This window comes from Rousettus aegyptiacus, unplaced genomic scaffold (genome assembly GCF_014176215.1).
Source record: "Rousettus aegyptiacus isolate mRouAeg1 unplaced genomic scaffold, mRouAeg1.p scaffold_m13_p_8, whole genome shotgun sequence".
In the NCBI taxonomy this organism is placed as follows: domain Eukaryota; kingdom Metazoa; phylum Chordata; class Mammalia; order Chiroptera; family Pteropodidae; genus Rousettus; species Rousettus aegyptiacus.
In genome coordinates this window covers 14,019,359-14,040,616 of record NW_023416311.1, presented here as the reverse complement: position 1 = coordinate 14,040,616, position 21,258 = coordinate 14,019,359, and the positions used below count along the sequence as shown (strand labels likewise).

At 48.5% G+C, this 21,258-nt stretch overlaps 1 protein-coding gene across 4 annotated transcripts; it reads right to left on the bottom strand.

Annotated features, from left to right (window-relative positions):
* Positions 1-33: 33 nt before the first annotated feature.
* On the bottom strand, positions 34-21,221 carry SLX4 (SLX4 structure-specific endonuclease subunit). 4 transcript variants are annotated; one of them, XM_036226121.1, is made up of 15 exons: positions 21,122-21,221; positions 18,461-19,184; positions 16,843-17,067; positions 14,743-14,932; positions 13,620-13,838; positions 11,299-11,507; positions 10,854-11,170; positions 10,115-10,328; positions 9,608-9,696; positions 8,568-8,714; positions 7,591-7,760; positions 4,706-6,996; positions 2,681-2,783; positions 1,698-2,111; positions 34-1,264 (listed from the first exon to the last, which is right to left on the bottom strand). In XM_036226121.1, the coding sequence occupies exons 2-15, from the start codon at positions 18,804-18,806 to the stop codon at positions 868-870; spliced, it is 5,331 nt and encodes a 1,776-aa protein (XP_036082014.1). In that variant the 5' UTR covers positions 18,807-19,184; positions 21,122-21,221; the 3' UTR covers positions 34-867. The 4 variants fall into 4 exon arrangements, with proteins under 4 accessions (XP_036082014.1, XP_036082012.1, XP_036082015.1 ...); XM_036226119.1 differs by lacking the exon at positions 21,122-21,221 and adding an exon at positions 20,742-21,115; XM_036226122.1 differs by lacking the exon at positions 21,122-21,221 and adding an exon at positions 20,742-21,115 and having other exon boundaries at positions 2,681-2,780.
* Positions 21,222-21,258: the final 37 nt, after the last annotated feature.

The following is a 21,258-nucleotide window of genomic DNA, read 5'->3' as shown; positions in this document are numbered from 1 at the left end:
TCATTATTTTTCTAGAGTGGAGAACCCAGAAAGTTTTCATAAAGCCTTTTTGTTTTTATTGCACATCATATAAAATTGACTGCACTGTATTTAAAACAGACAAGACATTCACAAGGATGCGGAGACTCAAACTCTTCTTTCCTGGGCCTCACCTGTGCTCCACACTGCTCCTGAGGCTGGAGGCAGCTTTAATACACACCAACTGGACCAGGTCACAAAGAACATGCTTGTTTTGGGAGCTTAACAGCTATGCTGGGACTTTCCGCACTGTCCAGTTTAGAGACTGCTGGTGACAATGACAGGTGTCTTAACAGGATGGCTGGGCCAACAGAGTACCTGGGGGGGCATGGCAGTGTGGAAGGCCTGTGGACACCTGGTTTGCTGGTGGAGGCTGGGATTACAGCACAAGTGCTGAGAAAGACAGGCAAGGCAGGCTGGACCCGGACATCCATCTCAGGACACAGACGACTGCACTGATGGACGCAGAGAGCAAAAGATGTGCCGAATCAGGCCTCACTCCGGCCAGCTGCTGGTGGCCCACTGCTCTTCTAAAACACACTGGCCCAAGGGGGTTAAAGGGAGACAAACTGGGCATTCACAGAGGAAGGAGGCCAGGGGGCTTTAGTCCAGTGGGTGACATGCTCCAAATACCACTCCAGGAAATGGGGTGGAGAGGAGCTCCAGTCCGGGAGCTCTTGTCACAACACCATGAATTGTAGGTGTCGCAGCTTTCACTGATTAGTGAACATTCCACTAGTGAACATTCTACATACACAGTGGCGTTGTCATTTTCACAGGGAGGGCGGATATGGACCCGGGGCCCAAAAATGTCTGTGGAGACCTGGCTAGCTGAAGGGGCCGGGGATCTCACAGACTGCTGATGGCCGTGGGTGGGGAGCGGGGGACGGGCTGGTCGGTTTTGCCTCGCTTCTTCCTGCCTACAGGCTGCTGCCTCTTCCTCTCAAGCTTCTCTTTCCGGGCCGCAGCAGTGGTGAAGGTAATGCAGTGGGCATCCAGGAAGTCCAGCAGCTTCCCCGTGGTCATGCGAATGCCCTGCTGCTTCAGCTCGGCCTGCAGCTCTGCCAGTTCAAAGGGCTGGTAGAGAAGCACCTTGCGGTACAGTGCTGGCGTAGAGCGGATGTAGCGCCTCACTGCCTCCTCTGTGGTCACTGCTTGGACTGCTGCCTGGGAAGCACCGACCCCGTCCTCACCCTCATCTTCTCCTGCAGACTCAAAGGCCACTCCAAACTCACAGGAAGAAGAACTGAAAAGAACCAGAGTATTTTGCAACACCCCTTCCCTCCAGCCCCCAAGACCAGGAGCCTCTCTGAAGGAAGGAGTGTGTTTCCATGTCCCCTGTGGAGCCTGGCCCATGGCATGGATGACCCCCCAGTGCTGTGTCCCTGGCACTCTAGCTGCCAGCGTGAGCAGGAACTTGCCCACAGACAGAAACTTCTTGTTGGCCACTGGCCCCCATCAAGAAGGTATGCTGGGCCAGCCCAACTCGAGGGAGCATCCTGTGGGTTGAGGCCCACAGGGCACTGCCCTTTAACTCCATCTATGTTTCCTATAGTTTAAACTCAGAAGGCAACTGATGTTTCTGAACACTGGCCCATCAGGCCTCGCTAATGCCAGCTCTTAGACCCACTAGTCAGAGGACCTACGAAGCCACTGGCCTTGTCCTTCCATCTGGTTACCTTTGTGAGCTAAAGGAGCTGTCACCGCTGTCCACAGAGGTGGTCGTGGATTTCTGAGAGGCCGGGAGCTGGGTGTCACCATCAGGGCTTAGGGGCACTTCCTCAGCTGGTAACATGCTTCGCGGGGAGATGCTTCCACCTGGCTGCTTTCGATGTCGGGGGCCTTTGCTCTTAGCAGATTCCTTGGACCTTTGGGGAACGAGGTCAGAAGTGGCCTCCAGGTTGGTGCACCCAGCTGCCCTTGAAGTCTTAGAGGTCTTGGTGGTGTGGGTCTGGCTGCAAGGAGCCTCCAGGGGCACCTGTGAGGACTGGCTCTCGTCCTCAGAGTCTGATTCCAGTGTCTGGTGAGTGTACTGGAATATCTCCTTCAGTTTCAGAACCATCTGGCGTTTGGGCAGAGGACGGACCCCAAACCTGAATGGAGAAACAGATGAACGTCAGTAAAGAGCAAACAATTATTAACAAATTAATGGCTTTGTGTAACTGACATCTTAAGTGCCTGACTTTTGTGAGCATTCAGAGGTTAGCGTCTATCCTGCATGCCAACTGACCTTACTCTGAAGAATATTCTAGAAGGGCTATTCTCCCTGTTCTGAGTGACGATGGTGACAATGACTTCACCAGGCCCCAGGTGAACAGCAGCATTCATTAGGATGTGACAGTTCTGATGTTATTTTTAAAAATCAGGTCTCCTAACTCAGACTGTTAAGGCCAGGGTCCCATCTCCACCCACATGGACATGGAGACCTGTCACCTGATGGGTGAGCTGGAATAGTCTCATTTCTTAGCTTCTTGAGGCCTGAGTAATTTGAAGAATAACATGAAGGGAGCCAGTCGGCGTGTACCACGCCCCCAGCGGCCCCCACCACCAGAGCCCAGGGTGGAGCCTGTGGCAGGTCATTCAGCCTCCAGCCTCACTAAGCCTGGTCACTCACAGGAGGAAGGGGACCACTAATGAGCAAGCTTTCAAGAGCAACACCAACCTATCCAGTTCCTTCTTCAGTACTGGCGTCTCCATGATGGAATACTGTGGCATTGGTGTTATGGGCACTTTTGGGGGCAAGTTCTTCCTCCGATTAGCACCTTCTAGGTAGAATAAAAAACATGTTTCAGTATGAGGCACCTGAGTTTGCCAATGCTGACCCTGTTAGTGTCACTAAGAGAAATACTGCACTTAAAACCTATGAGGGGCACATCAGCCTTGTACAACGCTGATGCTGTATGAATGGGGCAGAAGCAGATGAGTGACAGGGCTGAAGTGACAGGGCAATGGCAGTGACTGCTAATGCTATAGGGCTTATTTTGGGGATGATGAAATGTTCTGGAATTAGATAGTGGTGATGGTTGTGGAATGCTGTGAGTATACTAAAAACTACTGAACTGTATATTTTAAAGGGTGAATTTTATGCTATGTGAATAATGTCTAGGAAAAGCTGTTCTTTTTAAAAAAGAAAACAGCATTTTAAAGACAAATGGGACCATTAGGAACATATAGATGTTGGTTCTTATCTTTTTTTATGAGCATGGAGCCCTTTGAAACACCAATGAAAACAACGGGCTCTGTCTCCTGAAAAATGCACAATATTCTTTACATTATTTCAGAGTTTATCACCCCTTGGATCCCATCTCAGATTCAGATTAAGGTCCCCTGGTCTAAAGTCTCCTGCCGTAGTTCTCACAGCACCACCTGGGAACCGGTTAGATATGCAAATTTTTGGTCGCACCCCAGACCTTCTCAAGCAGAAGCTCTGTGGTGGGGCCTGGCCACATGTGTTTTGAGAAGCTCTCCAGGTGATTCTGATGCTCACTCAAGGCTGAGAGCTCAATGATGCCCAACTGGTCTAGGATTTTAGGAGGAAATGAAACACCCAGTCACAGGCAGATGCTCTGCCCGTAGCTCTGCTTCCGTGTTACCAGTCACTGCTCAGTGTTACCCTGCCCGTCCCATCTCTCTGGATCTGTCCAGCTAGGGAGTGGGGGCGGCACCTTGAGGGGCTGACACTGGTGCTTTGATTGTTCCTTCTGACTGGATTGAGCTCAGGGATAAGGAAGGACTGAGGCCCAGAGCAGAACCCCCACACTTACCCCATCTGTTGTTTTTATTAAGTTGAGATGAAATTCACATAATAAAATTTTATAGTGAATAACTGAGTGGCACTTAGTATATTCATAGTATCGTGCAACCACCACCTCTATCTAAATGCAAAACATTTTCAATTCCCCAAAAGAAATTCCATACGCAGCAAGCAGTCACTCCCCATTCTCCTCTCAGCCTCTGGCAACCACTAATCTGCTTTCTACCTATATGGATTTGACTGTTCTGGACATTTCATCTACATGGAATCAGAAAACGTGTGGTCTTTTGTTACTGGCTTCTTTCACTTAACATTATGCTTTCAAGATTTATCCATGTTGTAATATGTGTTAGTGCTTCGTTCCTTTTTATGACTGAACGATATTCTTTTTATGACTGAACGATATTCCATTTTATGGATAGACCACATGATGGGTATTTGGGTTGTTTCTACCCATTGGCTATTGTGAATAGAGCTGCTTGAACATTTGTAAACAAGGATTTATTTGAATCTGACTGTAATTCTTTTGGACATATATGTTAAGAGTGGAATTGTTGGGTCACAATGGCAAATCTATGTTTAACTTTTTGAGGAACTGCACTTGCCCAGTCTTAAGGAACACAAAGGTACGTGTCTTGGCCTCTTGGAGGTACTGGTTCAGTATTCTCGAGTCGGGTCCATAGGCAAGGATTTTTAACAAGTGCCCAAGCAAGCCGTAGGGACCAGGCAAGTTTAGGAAACTCTGACTTAGTGGCTAAGAAGTTTGTTTGATAATAAGCCCATTGTCCCTGAACTATGGACAGGGGTCTGGAAGGCAAGGAAAGGGCTTGCTGTGGGTCAGCAGGCCCGTCAGCATCACCACCCCGTGTTGTCATTATCGATTTCTTCCCTGGCCCTTAGCGTAAAAGACAAACAACCCTTTCCACTACTCACTTGGCTTCTTTAACCCTTCTGATTTCTGAGCTCGATCAGCACTCGGTGTCTGGGCCAGAGGAAGCACCTCTGGAGACTTCTGTTCTTCATCCCAATCATCCCACAGAGCTGAATTCAAGAAGCTCAGCCTGCTGCTCCCAGGGGAGCTGGCCCTAGGGGATTTCTCTTGAGACTTCCTACGGCCAGTGCAACTCCCTCGGCTGGTGCAGCTTCCTCGGATGGGGGTCGTGGCCAGGAGTGTCGGGGAGTGGCAGTCACTATTGCGCCAAACTTCCCCCACCTTACCACCTGGGCTACTCGTGCTCAGGGGTCCAGTTCGCTCGAGGTTCAAATGGTCAATTGGAATTGGTGACAGGGGTTCGACATGCCAACAGCTGTCATCAGATGGAATGGGGGGATTGCTGTCCAGCAGGGGACTGCTGCTAGCCTGGCGGGAGGCCATCTCCTGCTCATCTTCACTGTCCTCCACCTCTACCACTTCACTCGCTGTGGCCTGGTTCAGCAGGCTCGGCCTAGGTGGCGAGCACTTCTGGAACTGCCTGCTGAAATCAGTGAGCCCTCCTGAGGTCGGACAGGGAGCCAGAGGAGAAAAGTGCTTGTGGCGCCGGGGATGGGGACTGGAAGGACTCCTGTAGATCTGCCTTCTGCTGTCAGGGCTTCCAGGAGCAACAGGGACCAGGCAGGACGATGATGTCTGGGGCATGATTACTGAAAACTTACTCGCAGCTTCAGATCCATCCTTGTTTTCTAATGGGGCCCTGGGCTTGAGCTGAGCTGTTTGATCCACTGAAGTCCTAGACCTGAGGCCCATGATTTGAGTCTGTGACGAACAGTCTCGGCTTCTGCTGGCCAGTGGGGTGGCAGGCACCAGCCACGAGGTGTCTGTGGTGCTATCCTCATCGGGGCTGCTTTCGGGGTCACGGAACAGCTGGGGAGTCCCTTTGCCATCCACAGAGCCCTGGTTCCCTGATGGCCCCCCCTCCTCATGCTGCAGTGTGGCCTCTCTTCTTGGTGGGCTTTGGGAAGGTTCTTGATCTGCATCAACGTCAATGACAGAGAACAGGTCAGAGGATTTGGGGCTAACTTTTAGAACTTTTCCTTCTTCTGGGGGACTATTAAAAACTGACTTTATTTTGTTTTGTTCTAGCTCCAACTCTTCATCTGAATCCAATAAAAGGATAATCTCATCTTCTCTGTTCACGCTAGACAGAGAATTCTGAGATCTGGAGCTCCGATGACTAGGTTTTGCTTGGGTTAGGTCAATGGATAGAGACTTTTCTGGGGAGATCAGGACACCTTTATTTCTGCATTCCAACATGGAGCTACGTTCTTTGCCTTTCTGGCAGCCTGGATCATCAAGTAGTGTGAGAAGGCTCCGGCCCCTTCTCTGCTTCAGTGGCGAGTCCTGGGAGTCCACCCTGGAAGATCTGCCCTGTGGCTGGGACTTTGGTGGAGAGGAATCAGTTGTGCGATGAAGGTGAGGGTGTGGTTGGGAGAGACTCCTGCCTGGAGGGGTCTGTGATGAGAAGAAGCACCGGCGAGATGGGGGTGTTTGCTGGTGAGTAGAGGGACAGGAACTCTCCAACCCCTTTTCCCTGACAGTGCTGTTGCCTTCCTTGAGATCACTCGCTATTTGGGATGGTTCAGGGTATCCTCCTGGAGTTGATGGGAAGGGCTGTTCATCATCATCAACATCAACTGAATACAAAAAGACACCTTCCCTTCTCTCTGCCTGGCAGCCCTGAGAAGGGCTAGAGGAGCTGGAATGATCCAGTGCTTCCTTCTGGGCCTCTATTGCCTCCTTCCTGTCTGAACATTGGCCCTCAAGTGGCAAGAGCATGGACTGTCTCACGGTTTTCCATTTGGCTGGGGCCTCATCTGTTCCCTGCCCAAATGATTCCATCTGTTCTTCATTTTCTGACTGTTCTTTAACCTGGACACTTGCTATGATTTGCCTAGGACTTGGACCATCCTCTCCAAGCTGGTCAGTTTCTTCCTCAATCTCTGGAGCTCTTTTCTCCTGGAGTAGCTTTCGCTGAGTAGCTGCAAATTCATAAATTTCTTCCATTTCTGCTTCATTGACCTTTTCTCTGTCTTCTTCATGGCCCTCAGGTTGCAACAAGGCCTCTACTTCCTCCTCTTCATCTACCCACATTGACCTCAAGAGTTCTTGGAAATTCTCCGCTCTGCTTTCACAATCCTTGTCTTCCTTCTCTTTCCATCGTTCACCCTCTGAATCCATCACAATAGACGCTTGTTCACAGAGGTGAACAAGCTCACTCACACCAAACCTGCAACAGGAAACACCATGCATGAGGTGGCAGGCAGGTGCCCCTGGGGCAGGCGGGGATCAGAGCAGAAGAAGGACAACTGTGATTCAGTCCTGGCCTTCTCCCTGCTCTCCTGAAATTAGGGTGCCTGTGCTCATACCCAGAGGCCCTCACACCTTGTCAGGAGGTAGAACACTTCTTTTCTGTTGAGCTATCTGCTACCTCTCCTGAGGTACCAGTGTGGGTATTGGACAACGCCTTCTACTTCTCTTTTCTAGGACTTGGGAAGGGACTGCCATTGTTTTAGCTTTAGTGGTGGGACAGTCGAGGGGCAGCAGTGCTTGATAGAGGCTGAGGACCACCTTCTTATGCCCAGGGAGCTAAAAGCCACATGACTTGGCAGAGGCCTCCTCAAGCAGCACTTGGCTCTCCTGCAATAGTCCATTTCTGGCCAGACTCCCTATAAATACATCTTGTACAAGGTAACCACTGGTCATTAACTAGAGATTAAAAGATATAGGAAGGACTCAGCCCTGGCCCTCCCATGAATCATCAACCTGGTAATCCTTGTCAGTTAATGTCAAAAGCCATGAAGTAAATGGAAAGAACCCATACCTGCGGGCCAGGAAACTCAGGTCAGGGGCCAGCTGCGGAGGCAGGCCAGTGTCTGCGGTGTAGAGATAATGCAGGAATGCACGCATGGCCTCAGCGCTCACGTCACTCAACAGGACACGCTGAGTTCTCAGGTCGCCGTCTTCTACAGCAAAGAAGCCTTCACTATTCACCTGAGGGTGAAATAAAGTACAGAAGGTTAATCGATTGAACAGTCATGATTTGGGGCGAGGCAGATGGCCCGGGGGATCCTGCCTCAGCCTCGGGATGAGCATTAGCCAGTGTCACCCCATTTTGTTGGCCAGGAATTCTGTAGTTTAGGCCATAAAAATTCCATTTTTAAAATCAAATCAAGGCTATATGTTCAAGAATCCAGTTAGTTTCTTTTGACAGACATATCAAAGGCACTAGAACTTTCTGAGAGAAACCGATAGCAGTCTCCTTGATTCCTGCAATATGATACTCAAGTCAAACGCACGTCAGCAGCTCAGCTTTAAAGAGGTCGCTTATAAGACTTTATAATTATGCAGATAAAGGAGAAAGAAATGATTCTGGAGGGAAAAGGGATTTTTATTCAATGAAACAAGAAATCTGATGTTTTCCAATCCTCAGGTCATCCCCTTCTGCTACTTCCTAACCTTTAATGTGGGTTCTCTATGTAAGCATAACCTTATGGCAACAGAAAGGAAAAAATGTTTAGGCCATGTGAGGAGAGCAGGGAGGGAGATGGGTGAGAGCGTGGGGGAGCGGAAGTGAGAGCGCTCAGGAGGGGGTCCTACGGGGACAGGAAGACAGAGAGAGCTTGGGCAGGGGGTGAAGAGGAACAGAGAGGTAGAGAGACAAGTAGAGGGAGAGGAGGGCAGAGGGAGAGGGAGAGGGAGAGGAAGGAAGAAGGGAAGAAGGGGGAGAGAGAAGGACAAGGAGGCTTGAGGAAGACAGGAGGGTTCCACTGAGGCACAGCTTATTCACCGAGCACTTACATACTGAATGAGAAGTGGGCATCTGGCATAAAGCACGAACTTGTGGACGTATAGCACCTCCCCGCTGTCCATCTGAAATTGGACGTCGCTCAGGTGTGGGTTATTGACCATGGCACCGAAGTCAGCAACCAGCAAACTGAGGGAGAGCTAACACAGGACCATGGCACTGAAGTCAGCAAACAGCAAGCCGAGGGAGAGCAGTCACTTCTATCTGTCTCTCGCCTAACTGTGCAAGTTCCCCAATTGAAATGGCACTGGAGTGGCCAGGCGGGGACCCCTGTGCTCCTCTCCAGAGGGTCCCTACATTGGGTTCCACCTTTAAGTTACCTTAAGTCACTCAGTGGCATGAAACAGCAAAACACTAGCTTCTTTCTCAAATTCTCTATCACACCGAGTTCTCTGGCCTAAAATGGGAGGGACCAGCAAGTGACGAAGCGTGGCGGTTCTAATAGAGATAGAGCTGCAGCAACGGCTGCTGCTAAGTGCTGTGTGTGCCAGACTAGTGTTTCACAAACCCTGTTGGGCAGCACTGTGAGGAAACTTACCAGTCTGGTATAACAGACGAAGGCCCCCAGTCCGAGAGGTTCAGGGACCCAGCTGAGAGGAGCTCCAAGTCCCTTCTCTGACTATGTGCCATGGTCACCAGGAGACCTTGGTGTGATACTGATATACTAATGGGATGATGTCCACTCTAGGGGAGACCAACTTCTTGCCCAATTAATCACCAACACAGAATATGAACTGTTGGGGAAGGCAACCCCAGGTCTGCATGTCAGAGGGGCACTGTGAGTCCTGAATGAAACTTTGAAAAATGGATGCGCAGAGCAGTCAGCTAAATAAAGCAACCTCACAGAGTAATGGCGGTCCCTCTGAGCTACCCTCAGAATTCAGTGACGCAAGTGATGAAGCCTCATGGAAGAGCCCCAAGACGGGGACAGGAGGCTCCTGTGGGCTCTCGTTTGGCTCAGCTCAATGCTGTGAACGACCAAGACTGCAGAGCTGGAGAAGGCCCAGGCTTCATGGAGAGGCCCCTTCCTTACCGAAGCCTGGCCGCCTCTCTCTAGGTGCTGCTCCTTAGGTGGCAGGACAAACCCCGTCAGTGGAAGTCCATCTGGCAACAAATCCATCCCTGAGAGAAGGATGCGCAGGTTAAAAGAATATCGCCTCCCAGCAATGGCAGCCAGCCTTCAGGGAAAGAGCATCAATTTTGGGCTCAGTCGACCCCAAAGGCTCCTTGGGAGTACGCATTATCAGGACTGCTTCAGTGAAAGCAATGCTCACAAATCACTTTCACCACCACTCCCTCCCAACAGAGAGGGACACAGGCAGTAAAAGACGGAATCATCCCACCAATCACTTGCTCAGCTCTGTCCCTTGGTTAAAGTTTAAGGAAGATGATGATAGACAAAAAGCACCTATAGCATTCTCTCCATTATACAGGGATGAGTCGGGGAACCCTGGATCTGAGCTGCTGTCATGGCTTCGATCCTAGGAAAGCGAGGGCCCAGAGGGCAGGGCTGGCCCAAGTGTCCCATCCGGCGTCTTACCTTCGGTCCCTCCCGAGCTGGCCAGTCCCCTGCTGCAGGGCCGTGGGCTGGTGCTCAGCCCCTCTCCTGCTAGGTCTATGAGGTCCTGCAGGGCCTGGTGCTCCCTCTGGCTGGCAGAGGGTGATGGGTTCCTGGGGCTGGCACCGTGGAGAACAGGTGGCATGTGCACACCCTGCTCTGGCTGGTCTGGCAGCACTGGTGGCAGCACGGACTCCTGAAAGAAGTTGGAAGCCAGAGTAACCATGTGGCTGCTGCAGCAGGCACCACATAATCTCCAAGGGTGCCACCCATAGCCCAGAGCAACCCCGAGAAGCTTTTCTCCATCACCATCTGTCAACATGCCTCTCTGTCACAGTGAAGGCCATGCCTGTGACATCCACATCTACAGAAAGGTCCCTGGAGGCCCCATCCTCCTAATGTCATCTAAATGGTCTCAAGAGAGTAAGTACTGGCTGCAAGAGCTTGCCTCAGGCCTGTCTGGCTCCTGGGCCCTATGACAGGCAGATTGCGCCAGCCCCCAAGACTCTGGATTTTAAACACTTCCCAGGAACACATTTGGGAACCAGTGGGTGCTCCCTGTTCTCACTGCAGAGAAGTGCACTATGGCTGATGCCCCTAGGCTTCCTCCCCTTCCCTTCTCAAACTTTCTGTCCTCCAGCTGTTGATTCCCAGTTCAGTAATCCTGGAGCTGCCAACCCCTCCCGAGAGCCACCTGCATGCGTGGGTAGGAAGGGCATACCTTCTCAGAACGCTGGGGCACCATGGGAGGCACCAGGCTTGCCGTGTAGAAGGATTCCAGAGCCCAGGCCCCGGTCAGGGCACTACCCTCCCACAGGAAGTTCTGCTTCTTTTCAGGCAGTCGCTGACACCTGCCGGCCTTTTCCAGATCTTCCTTTAAGAGTCTGCTCTCAGGAAGTGGTGGCGTGCTAGACAACTCCACTTCCTCCGCAAAGAGCTGAGCCACGCGATCCTCAATCTGTCTCCCTGTAGTTTCCAAGTCCTGGACTAACAACTGGGGTGGGGAAATGGGGACTTTCTTTTTGCGACTCTTCTTCTCTAGAAAGAAACAGAAGTGACACAGTCAAAAATGAAGTTGTCCGCATACCCTGAGGCACAGCGTAACCTTCAGCCAGCAGCAGTATGGCCAGGCTTTCCCGGGCACCGCCACTCATGGTCACACATACCTGTCGCCAGTTTTGTTCTCTCAGAAAAAGCCGTTCCCAGTCTGAGCACTGTGGGCACAGCCTCCTGCTTCATCTCAGACCGGGACAGAGCCATGGCCACCAGCAGGTCCTCAGATGGCACCTCAGGCTCGTTGACCTTCCGCCTCTTCTGTGGCTCTTTCTTACTGGGGGCTCCCTTCCGCTTCATACCACCAACAGGATTTCTGAAGCTTAAAAGGCAGCCAAAGAAAATGTTAGTGATGGCCAAAGGTGTGAGTACTTCCTGTTCTAAGGTGGTCCCCACTGAATAAGAGAGGGCTGAATTACTTCTCCTCTGTTGGGGGGAGAGAAAGGGATGAATGAGGACCCATCAGAGAAAAGCATCAAGTACTTCAGGTGTTCACTGTGCTCATTCTGTGCCTCAGGTAAGCTCATGACATCTTGGGCCAAAAGTTCAGTGTGGTCCAGACACAGGAGAGTCTATGTTCCTTCACGTGATGCTGCCCAGCCGGGTTCTTGGTGGATATTCAATGCCATTAGCGGTACCTGCATACCCTAAATGTGGCCAAACCCTTCCAGTAGAGTCGACACTTGATGGTCCCAATTCGGCACCCTGAATTCCACCAACTTCTGCCCATCGACACTTCAGATGCCCCTTAGGCGGTCCTGGCTACATTGGCCATGAAAGGATCCCTCCCTTTCTGCAGGGGCTGCAGGGCAGTGCCTCTGCCCAAGACCTGAAGAAAAGGCCTCTCAACTTGGGCTGTCAACATGGTCAGTTAGCTCGGAGGCCAACATGCAGCAACTCATTTAGCTTGGAGATTCACTGAAAGATCTTCGGGCTGGAGAAAACCTAGGCTGCCTGCTGACTCCCAACAGGCTGGGAAAGGAGGATAAAGGTGAGACAGAAACTGAGAGCAAACCCATGATCACCTTCCCTGCAGCTGTAGAGTATTCTAGAAGTGCCTCTGACTTTCATAAAAACTCAAGCTTTCCATTGGGCCAGCAATGGCTCCAGAATCTCAGATGTATCACCTAAGTGAGCCCTAATTCAGTTCCAACTTCCTATGAACCCTCTACAATAACTACAACCTCCAGGAGGAAAAGGAGCCACCCTACCATCCCAGGGCCCTACCATGGTGCAGGTTGCACCTCCAGAAGCAGCAGGTAGGGCCGGGGCCCAGGTAAAAGCAGGTGAGGCGTATCGGGGCAAGTTGGGTGCTCCGACCAGCATTTGTGCCCTCACCAGGGAGTCCTGACTACCCCAGATTTCCAGATGCCCCAGGATTGGCCTTAGGGAAGATGAGGCTGTCCATTTGTAGCTTTCTACTCTAACAATATTTTAGAAAGACCCTCACACATCTTGCTTCACTTCTCGGAGATATCTGAAAAGCTGATATATTTTATCTGAGAAGGTAGTTTCAGTGTGGTCCTGCCAAAAGGCAAGCGATGGCGTAGGTAACATCTATTCTCAGCCTTAAGGCTTCTTAGTTTATGATGCTAGTGCTGATGTGCTTATAATACAGATAGGCTCACTAGTGAAGATTCGGCCCCTGCGTTCCCCATCCCAGCATTGGCCTAGCTCAGAGGCCTAGAACCTATGTGTAAGGCAGTGGCCAGGACAAGCACACTGCCCTTGGTCTTTCCTTTGCTTTTGACAACTGTCCAAGGAAAGAAGTCCCAAACCTACAGCAGTCCAAGGCCAATGCTGCCTGTGTTCCCTGTAACGCTGGGATCTACTCTGGCATCTGCTGTGGCAGGGGCAATGCAGAGCAAAGCTGACCCTCCCCCACTTGTGTGCCTGTGGTTTTCATGCAGAAGACTTGTTTCATCAGCCAGGCCTTCTATTTTAACACTTAAACATTTAATTCATGCAAATTAAAAAAAAAAAAAAAAAGGCTCGTGGTTCTCTTTCACCAACTCTTTGAACTATGCCGAGTAATCATACTAATAGTATGAAAATTAGACTACACTGAGTAATAGCTGGGCTGTACCACACATGAAATGGATGTGGTAAAGTGAATTACTGAATTCTTAGCTGGTCTAGAGGGCACTGACCTGCAGGACCCTGGGAATGGAAAACCCTCAGGAAGCACATGGAGGAAATCAGTCCAACCGGTCCTTTCATTTCTGCAGACATACCTGCAGACATGAACCATTTCAAAGCCTTCAAGGATGCAGAATTTGTTCCCTCCTCAACCCCTGTGGAGACTGACCAATTTCCTCCTCAGGTTTCATTTCCAGAATCAAAGGGCTTTATTGTCTTCCAACACTACACAAGGCATTTTTTAAAAAAGACAAATCAGAGTACTTTTTTGATTTCTTCCTTTTCATTGACTCACCTAGATGCTAGCGCCAGTGTGCTGCAAGTCCCCTCGGGCTGAGCTGTCTGCAGCCGCACAGCCTGGAGCAGAAGCTGAGGGCCAACCTCCATCTTCACTGCACACTGTTTCAAGTGACTGATTCTGCTCTTTGGGGTGAGAAATGGCTTCCCACAAATTGGGCATTCAGGGATCTGAGGCACAGAGGGTCTCAGTGCCTTTTCAGCCTCATCCAGGCACCTGGAAGAAGAGAGTAAACATAGGAGAACCGCCCTCCCTGGTGATGTGGATCAAAGCAAACATGGATCCACATCTATATGGACATGCTGTGGGCCAAACCTTGTTCCCCAAAGCCGGTCCCTCCACACAGACTGTAGTCAGCCTTCAGACATGGAACTTGGGTATCTGTTAGCAAAAGTGGCTGAAGAAAGCAAGGACTGATGAAACAGAGTCACCATATAACCTAGCAATTCCATTCCTAAGTATATATACAAAAGAACTGAAAAGAGATACTCAAGCAAACACATGAAATACATGTTCATAGCAGCTCTATTCGCAATGCCCAAAGGGTAGAAACAATCCCAATGTCCATCGATAAATGAGTGGATAAACAAATGCGGTCTATCCATACAAGGGAATATTATTCAGCTATAAGGAAAAGCACGAAGCACTGACACATGCGGCAACATGGATGAACGTTGAAAATATGCTAAGTGAAGGAATATGTGACACAAAAGGCCACATATTGTGTGATTCCATGTCCATCCAGACTCGGCAAATCCGTAGACGGAAAGCAGATTAGTGGTTGCCAGGGACTGGGGGCAGGGGGAATGGGGAGAGAGTACTAATGGGTACGAGTTTTCTTTTTAGGGTAATGAAATTCTAAAATCGACTGTGATGATTATTGCCCAACTTTGTGAATAGACTAAATAAAAGCCATTGAATCATTCGTTCTAAATGTGTGAATTGTGTGTTATGCGAATTAAAGCTATTTTTTAAAAAAAGCAAGAAAAGGTTGACACCAACACTGAGGTGCTACTGTCACACTATCTCGAGATTCCCAGTACAGCCATAGGGGTCCCTGGATTTGGTCACACCCATGCGAAAGGTGACCACGGAGAGGTGAGGGCTGAATTGCTCCTACCGGTTCACGTGCTGCTCCCTTCGAATCACATTCATAGCCGAGAGGTTCTTTTGACAGATCTGACAGAAGAACAAGCCCTTCTCCTCCAGGCTATCGTCATGTGCAGATGCTTGTTCGTGCCCAAACTCCTGCTGCAGGGCTAAGGCCACTGCAGTGTCACTCTCTGTGGCAGGGAGCCAGGGCCCAGACCCTGTGGAGAGACATGAAGATCCATGAGGATAAGCTCATTCTCAGACATCTGTACATCTGTCAGATCTCGCAGAGCATGGACACTGGTGGAGTGTGGAAAAACCAGACCCAGCACTACTCTGCCTTGTGCCCAGCACCAGCCAGTGAAACTGGGCACTAAACAGGGCTCTTAGAACAACACTTCCCAAAGTTTAATATGTGTACGAATCATCTAAAGACCTTGTTAAAATGAAGGCTCAAATTCTAAAGATCTAGGTGGAGCCTGAAGTCCTTCATTTTAACAACTCCCAGGCAAGGCCAATACTGGTGATCCAGCACCACTCTTTATGTATCAAGGTCCTAGGAACTTGCCTTTCATTTTTCCCATTTCTGTTAAAGTTGGCTACCTCGGGCATGTCAGGTTTACAAGACTCCTCAGTTTTACAAATCTAAGTTTTCTCTTCAAAGCTCAACCTTTCCTACTGCTATGACCTTTGCTGCCCATCCTAGAAGAACCAGGTCACAGTCAAATGCCTTGAGACAGCTCCCAAGGTGGCCAGGCCCACCGCTATGGCCCTCCATCACATCTGATGTTGCTGGAGCATTTATGAGGGATATGCCCTGAGAACTCCATAAATCCCCAATTCTTAAATGTTAGTATGGCCTGTTGCTTTTTGCCAAAGCCAGAAAAGCATCGCACTTTATTTGGGTGCCCCCACCCACTCCTTTTTTAAAGTAAAGCAATAGTTTCTCTCTTCTGAGCATTATTGGGCATGATGTGAAGATATATGGAAGCAAGTGAGTCATCTGTAGGTGAAGTGCTGGGCTCATGTGCTAGCTGAGTGACTCCTCTGCACCCCTTGGGTGTTCAAGGAAGGATGCCACATTAGCTATCACCTCATTACCTGTGGACCTTTGAGGTAGCCTGAGAATCCTCAGTGTTCCCAAGGTGAAATCTGCAAATGCAATACCAAGAGACTACATGTTCACTAGCAGTAGGTCTGTCAATACAGCTTCTTCCTATTTCTTTTCCTTTTGTATATTTTAATCAGAGATAAGAATTCATATTGTTTAGAGGATAAAGAAAGGAACCACCCAACATTATGTGCCTCTTGGAGTGGTGCAATATGCAGTGCATAGCACCTGCAATGTGCTGTTGCCAAAGTGTTTAACCTGGAGCCAATGAGACCTCTAGTTTACTCAGTGGAATGCAACACAGGGGATGCAGGAAGGGGTTAAATGACATCATGAAGAAAGAGTCAAGCAAATCTAGAAAGCGATATCCTGAATTCTTCAAAAATATCATTAAAAAAAAAAAACACAAGACAAGGAGACTGTTTTAGAGTCTAGACCTTAAGAAGACTACTGAGCTATAGCCATATGCAGGGTGCGAACTTACAGTTCTGATGAATCCTTGTTCAGATAAAAAAAAAAGGACCAGCTACGAAAGCTATCCTTGGAACAACTGGGAAAATTTGCACATGAACTGGATACCAGGCAATATTATGGAATTAGGTATGATAATGGTATTGTGATTATGTAGGAGAACCTAGGGGTAAAGCATCATGATGTTGATACCTTAGTTTCAAATGGTACAATAGAAGCATGTGTTTATAGAGACATAAAATATATATGGCGAAATGTTAATAATTGTTAAATCTAGATTGAGGAGATAGGGGATTTCTTGTAATATATTTTTTTGATTTTTCTGTGTGGGAAAATTTCATAATAGAAAGTCAATTAAAAGAGGTATCTTGTCAAAGAAACTAAGTAAGAAATGACGGAAGGGACCCTTTGTTTTCTAGCTAGACACAATGAAGTGGCAAAGGTAGAATGCCAGGCAGAGCCCACCCTCAGCAAGCCCCTTCCTTCCTCCGCTCCTTCAGAATTAGAACTTATCCTTATTGAGAAGACAGAAAATTCCCATCATACCATTCCCTGCCATCATCGCCTCTTGAGGGCCCTTTGGGACATTTTCTTCAAGTGCAGCCTGGAGTGAGCACCCTTCTGAAGCATGTTTCAAACGTTCCGGGTCTGCTCTCTTGAACTGCTGCATTCGCTGTAGGACCAGCTCAGCTGCCCGGGGTTTGGAGGGACTTGGCACCAACGCAGTCAGACAGAAAGGAGGGGGCTGGGAGTCACTGTGGGGAACAGCCTCTGGCAAGGAGGAAAATATTCACAGGTGTCTGTTCTAGCAAGAGAAACAAAAGACTCTTCCACCAGATATAGGTTAGATCCAAGTTTCAAAGGGGTCCTTTACCAACTTCTTAAGGTTTAACTCAAGTGTGAATAGGACTGATGGCTTCTTAGTAACCTCACTGTTTGTGGTAATATAAATATAACTGCCATAAAGCTCTATGACAGGAGGGGAAATGGGAGTGACTGCTAATGAGCACAGGGTTTATTTTGGGAATGATGAAAATGTTCTAAAATTAGGTAGAGGTAATGGTTGCACAAGTCTGAATACACTAAAACCAGTGAACTGTACACTTTAAAAGGATGAATTTTGTAGAATATTAATATCTCTATAAAGCTGTTATTAAAGAAATATTAATGACAAACATTTGTATCTATCTAGGTCAGATGTTCTCCTTTAACTTGGTGTCCATAGATGGCCCCCAGTGGGGAATCGCAAAGTCCCTGACGTATGTCATTTTCACAGGTGTGTGTGGAGGTGCAGTTTCCTGGGGGACTCATGCAGAACTTTCACTAAAATCTCAGAGGGAGCACGAAGGACCAGTAACATTTCAGCAACATTACTGAAGACTTACAACAACCTCCGTGAGCTAAGTCTTAACCACCACTCCACTGAGAGGTCATGCTGACCACACCGGGTAAAAAATATTATTTAAGATCAGGACTTGAAGGTGAGAAAAATTTAGAAACAGAACTCAGGAGGCCAAAGATCTTGTGATGTATTATCTATGCAAGGCTGGTTTTCAGCCCTGCGTGAAGAATGTAGGCTAAGCGTATGGTTCAGTACATCAACGGCAGTGGGGTAAGAAAGCTGCTTAAACAAACAGAAACAAAAAAAGCGGGGAGGGAGAATAAAAGGTGTTTGAAGGAGAAAGGAAGGACCTGAAGATATTCCCCTGGGACATAAATTCATACGGTACCCACTTTGGAATGAATTTGAGAAAATGAGAGAAGCAACAGTATTTTCATGTTCATGTAACTCACGCCAACTACATAATGTAAGTATTAATAAGAAACTGAGAAATCGAAGGGTCCCAATCATAATCATATATGGAAAAGTCACACACAGGGGTTATATTTTCTATGACTATGTTTTTTTAAAACAGGAGTTGGCAAACTATGGTCCTCGGGCTGGCTGCCTGTTTCTGTAAACAAAGTTTTGTTGGAACACAGCCCATTTTCTTACATATTGTCTAGGGAGTTCAGCAGTTGCGAAAGAGACCATATGGCCTGCAAAACCAAAAAATTTTACTATCTGGCCCTTTTCAGAAAGTTTTCCAACTCCTGGTTTCAAACAGTACAAATCACCCCTGGTTTCCTCTCTGGAAGTTCTATCAGTTTCTGGCTAGGTTACCTGTCTGGGTGCTCTGTGCACTCTCCCAGAGAACAGCAGAAGCAAGCACACTTTGTTCCCCATTCTCAGAGGGAGCTGATTCACTCTCCTGCCACTTGGGTGCCCCTTGCTTTTTTGTCCTTGGGGCCTGGCTACCAGATCGAGTTTTCCTTTCCCTGGGGCTCTGAAGGGTTTTGCTCTTGGAGGCAGCTGGTTTGGTCCTTTTTGGTTTGCTTGTTATTTGAGTGCTGTTTGAGGCCTTTTGTGTCTTCCTTTCCCCCGACATTTCCTTGGTGCCATTCTTTTTCACCCTTTGGAAAAAACTAGCACAGAGTTCCTTGAAATCATCATCCGACTCATCCATCATCTGATCAGTTTTAAGACTTTCTTTAAGCTGGTCTTCAGAGGAGTGAGGGTTGATCTGGAGGCCCGAGAATGAGTCTAGCGGGGCCTCATTCAGATTCACAGCTTCATTAGGGCTCCTCTTTACTTCTCAGAGATACCTGGACAGTTGCCCAATTGAGCAAAAATTACTGGTTTTCCCTCCATAATTTTAAATATCTTTCTTCAAATTGAGCCTGTGTTAAATAGAAGATTTAAAGCTTCCCTCTGTTAAAGTTCATATTTGATAGGTATTGTTGTCCGATAGATGCCTCTGAAATAGAATACATATGAACTCGGTGCTCAGGTTATGCTCCAAGATCTCCATGGTGATAAAACACGCTTGGTTCATTTAATTTCACATCTGTGGAAAACCAAAAGCATCTAAGTGTATGTAATTAGACAGATATTGTCATTTTATGCCATTTCTTCCTGGAAGGTACAAGAGCATATGAAGTATGAAACTAACAATACCCCTGCCAAATACTCAGGTACAGCCTGATTAACACAGACACATCATCCTATAGGATATCACAACAAATGGGGGGTATCTAGAAACCTGTCAAAGCATGCTTTCACAGGCAGAAAAACGTGGGCATCTTGGTATTGTTTTTGCTGAAATCTGGAGAATGAATTCCATGAAGAGCAGTCACCACAGAGAAATGATGATCCACAAATCTAGATCTAAGACCTGCAGCTATTAGAGGCTCTATTAGCAGGCAATGTAATGAGGGGAAGAGGGAGAGGGAGGCAGAGGGGGAAAGAAAAAGAGAAAGAATATTCTTTTGAATACTCAGGAGATCCTCACACAGGAGGCTGATCCTTCATTGGTACAATCAATTTTTCCAAATCAAAACCAGGCCACTTTCCATCCTCTCACCTCAGCAAGAGCTCTCCTAACTCAGGTGACTAGAATGCTGCCCAGATGCAAAGGTTGGGCCTTATGGACATCATTAGTTACATCAGCACAATTTAGTGGAGTTCAAAAATCAAAATTGAATGACCCAATGGCAGAAAGTTCATTTCAAATACAATAACGCAATCTCCACTGTCTGATTATTTACTAGTTTTCCAGAGCTGGGCAGACCCACATATCTAGAATCTACTTTGTACAGCTGGCTCATTCACATCTTCCATGTCACCTCCTTAGAGAAGCTTCCCCTCATCCTTAATCTAAGTGGACCCCCCTTGCCAAAACGCATTTTCTTTCAACATAGTTTTCACAATGGCATTTATCACGTTATAATTATATGTAATATATGTATGCCAGGCACCAGTCCAATTGCTTTACAAATCTAACTCACTTAATCCTTACAATCCTATTAGGTAGAATCTATTGTCATCCCTTCTTTACAGCAAGGAGTCAAACATAAGAGTGAGGAACTGGCTCAAGTACACAGTTTTTGAAGTGGTAGGGCTGGGATCAGATCCAGACAGTGTGGTCCCAGGGCATCAGCTCTCTTATTTTTAGTAATATATTTATTATCTGTCGCCTACTAAGCTCAACACTTCAGGAAGGCATAGACTCATCTATTTTACTTCGTATTCTCTTTGGCTCATAGGCTCCTGACTGGTACAAAGCGCTCGACAATTATTTGTTGACTTAATTAACCGCAAATCGGTTGGTACAGTCCGAGCGAGAAAATGGTGGTGGGAGAAAAGGCTTCAGGGATAGGCAGAGATCAGTGTTCGAGAGCCTAGAACGTCAGGCTAACCAAACTGCATTTTATCCTGTTGGATGTAGGGAGCTAAAGAAATTCCACCCACCACACTACGCCGTCTCCACATCTCTGTTATTAGCCTTGGAACAGTTCACCTATACGTGCTCAAATAGTATTTGCTGAAGGAAGTAGCAGGTCCTATGAGACCGCAAGTTTTCAGAGGCTGGCGACTTGTGTGCCTACTCAGCGTTGTTACCTACCGCAGCGCCCGGCTCACAGCAGACGAGGAATGAATGAATGGACAGGTGAGGGGCGGACCCTCCCGCTCCCCTCGACCTGGTGACACACGGAAAACAGTCAGGGGAGCCAACCTGGGAAAGGCTGCCAAGGACTCTGATGGCGAATTCCGATCGCCAGACTGACCCCCGGGCAGCGACGTCGTGGGGATCTGGTCCCCCCACCTCTCCTCCCTCAGGCGGCCCCAAGCTTCCTCCACCGCAGCGCGGCTCCTGCCTCTACACCGCGGCTGGAGGCGGGCGAGAAAGGCTCTTCTCCCTTCGGAAAGCAAGAAAGGACCGAAGTGGCTGGACCTCCTACTCCCGGGTGCAGACTCCTAGCCCCAAAGCCCAGCTCCTCCTACCTCGGGCGCCGCGGCGGCACAGTCTCAACGGAGAACCTCGCGCCTGCGCATGCGCTGCTCGGCTCGCCCGCGGAGGATCGAGTCTGAGCAGGCGCCGAGTGGTCCGGGAGGCTCGCTTCCCATCGTTCTCCGCGGCC